At 53.3% G+C, this 1,983-nt stretch overlaps 1 protein-coding gene across 1 annotated transcript, besides 1 other annotated feature; it reads right to left on the bottom strand.

The window, feature by feature from the left end:
- On the bottom strand, nucleotides 1–1,893 carry Tc00.1047053509135.9 (uncharacterized protein; the record flags this gene model as incomplete). Its single annotated transcript, XM_797493.1, has 1 exon — nucleotides 1–1,893. A coding segment is annotated over one exon (1,893 nt), but the record flags the coding sequence as incomplete, so codon positions are not given.
- Nucleotides 1–1,983: a sequence feature (heterozygous, Esmeraldo-like haplotype).

The following is a 1,983-nucleotide window of genomic DNA, read 5'->3' as shown; positions in this document are numbered from 1 at the left end:
CCACCATTGAAATACACGAGTTTTGCTCAGCAGAGTCGTGCCCTCCAAAGACAGAATGGGATAAAATGTCAATCGTGCCTTCGCCATCGACACACAAAGGACCACAATGAGGCCGCCGACAAACAGCAGAAGCATGACGATGCTCAGCACCAACGTGAACCCTACCTTGGATGAAAGCCCCTGCATTGACGCAAAGGAGGTCCCCACAAATAGATTCACAAGAAAAAGCAACGGAATGCCAGGAAAAAAGCAGCGTTCCGCCGTCCTCGTCCATGAACCTTTGCCTTTCCACTTCAACGACAGAATCACCAAAAAATGCACCAACAGCACGCCACCGATAATAATGAGGTTGCCTATCATCACACCGTAGAAAGAGTCCTCGATCGTCGCCACAGAAATGCTGCGATAATATCCCAACGCACGACGAGTTGCATCAGGCGTGCAGTGCATCATACTTAACACTGTCACGTAGTTGATACCCGGTACACCAAAGGGTGCGCCCAGCAGCGAGAACATTGCGGTAACTCTGCCAGCCTCACCTGTGCCGCCTGCATACACGGGTTGCGTTACAGATGACACAGCAACAGATATGAGCGGGTACAATGGAACCTTTCTTTCCCCACCACGCAGCAAATAATACCGTTGCGCATGATCCGACAGCGAAGGCGGCGGCATGCGGCAGCCCAAAACCTCGTCCACTGGTGCCGAAAACTCAATGGCCTCATTCACGTTAATATAAAAATCTTTAATAGGTGAAAAACTAAGCTGAAAAAGCCCCAGCTCATCCCGCATTATTTGCACGCCACTCCGAATCGACGAGAGAAAATGGGTGCAACCTCTTCGGCTCATCCTGCCCAACCTCCGCTCACGACAAAAAACGTTCAGTATACTTGCGTTCAAAATAACCTGCTCATTCCCAAGCTTGGGTGGACCCCACTCCCAAGGCAGCAACTTCCATTGGCCACCAAGCGTTCCAAGCAATCGAAAACCCTCACGAACATTAACAACCCCAACCTGAACTGACGGCCATGGCACCAGCGACACGTTTTCCGGACAAAACAAAATCAAAGAACTACTAGACGGAGACAAAGTTAAAGAGGCAGTTCGAAAAGCCGTTGAGGTTGGCAAAACAGGAGGTGTCACCTTCCTGGAAGTCGTCTTATCGGGCACAGCCGTCTGGCTAGGCGTCACCTTCCCGGAAGTCGTCTTATCGGGCACAGCCGTCTGGCTAGGCGTCACCTTCCTGGAAGTCGTCTTATCGGGCACAGCCGTCTGGCTAGGCGTCACCGTCCTGGAAGTCGTCTTATCAGGCACAGCCGTCTGGCTAGGCGTCACCTTCCTGGAAGTCGTCTTATCGGGCACAGCCGTCTGGCTAGGCGTCACCGTCCTGGAATTCGTCTCACTGGGCACAGCCGTCTGGCTAGGCGTCACCGTCCTGGAAGTCGTCTTATCGGGCACAGCCGTCTGGCTAGGCGTCACCGTCCTGGAAGTCGTCTCACTGGGCACAGCCGTCTGGCTAGGCGTCACCGTCCTGGAATTCGTCTCACTGGGCAAAGCCGTCCGGCTAGGCGTCACCGTCACAGAAAATGTACTAAATGGATGCGGGACAGGCGGGCCTCGTCTTCTGCTTGGAGGGTAGGGGCGTCGAGCTCTTGTGCGCCTTCTCGTTCTTTTTATATCCGGTGGCAGTTCCATTTCCTCCGTCATAAAGACAAGCGAAGGGTCGTTGAACGTGTTGTCCAAATTTGGTAGTACGAAAGGAGGGCCCGACATGGATCGGTTACGGCTACGCTTTTTTCCGCTCTCTGTTTCAAAGGGCGTATCTGCATCCACTTGGCTGGGGAAAATTGCGGACGTGATGCAAAGGGCAACGAGCACCATCTGCACGTACATTTCTTTTGCGTTTGTGCGGGCTTGTGCGCCGTTTCCCTCCCCTCCTCCCCCTTTTTTTGCTGCCTGCTTCTTCTCGTTTTTGTGTGTAGC

The sequence above is a fragment of the Trypanosoma cruzi genome, genomic scaffold (assembly GCF_000209065.1).
Source record: "Trypanosoma cruzi strain CL Brener 1047053517155 genomic scaffold, whole genome shotgun sequence".
NCBI lineage: Eukaryota > Euglenozoa > Kinetoplastea > Trypanosomatida > Trypanosomatidae > Trypanosoma > Trypanosoma cruzi.
Note: the sequence above shows the minus strand (reverse complement) of the source record. Positions and strands in the feature narration are given on the sequence as shown.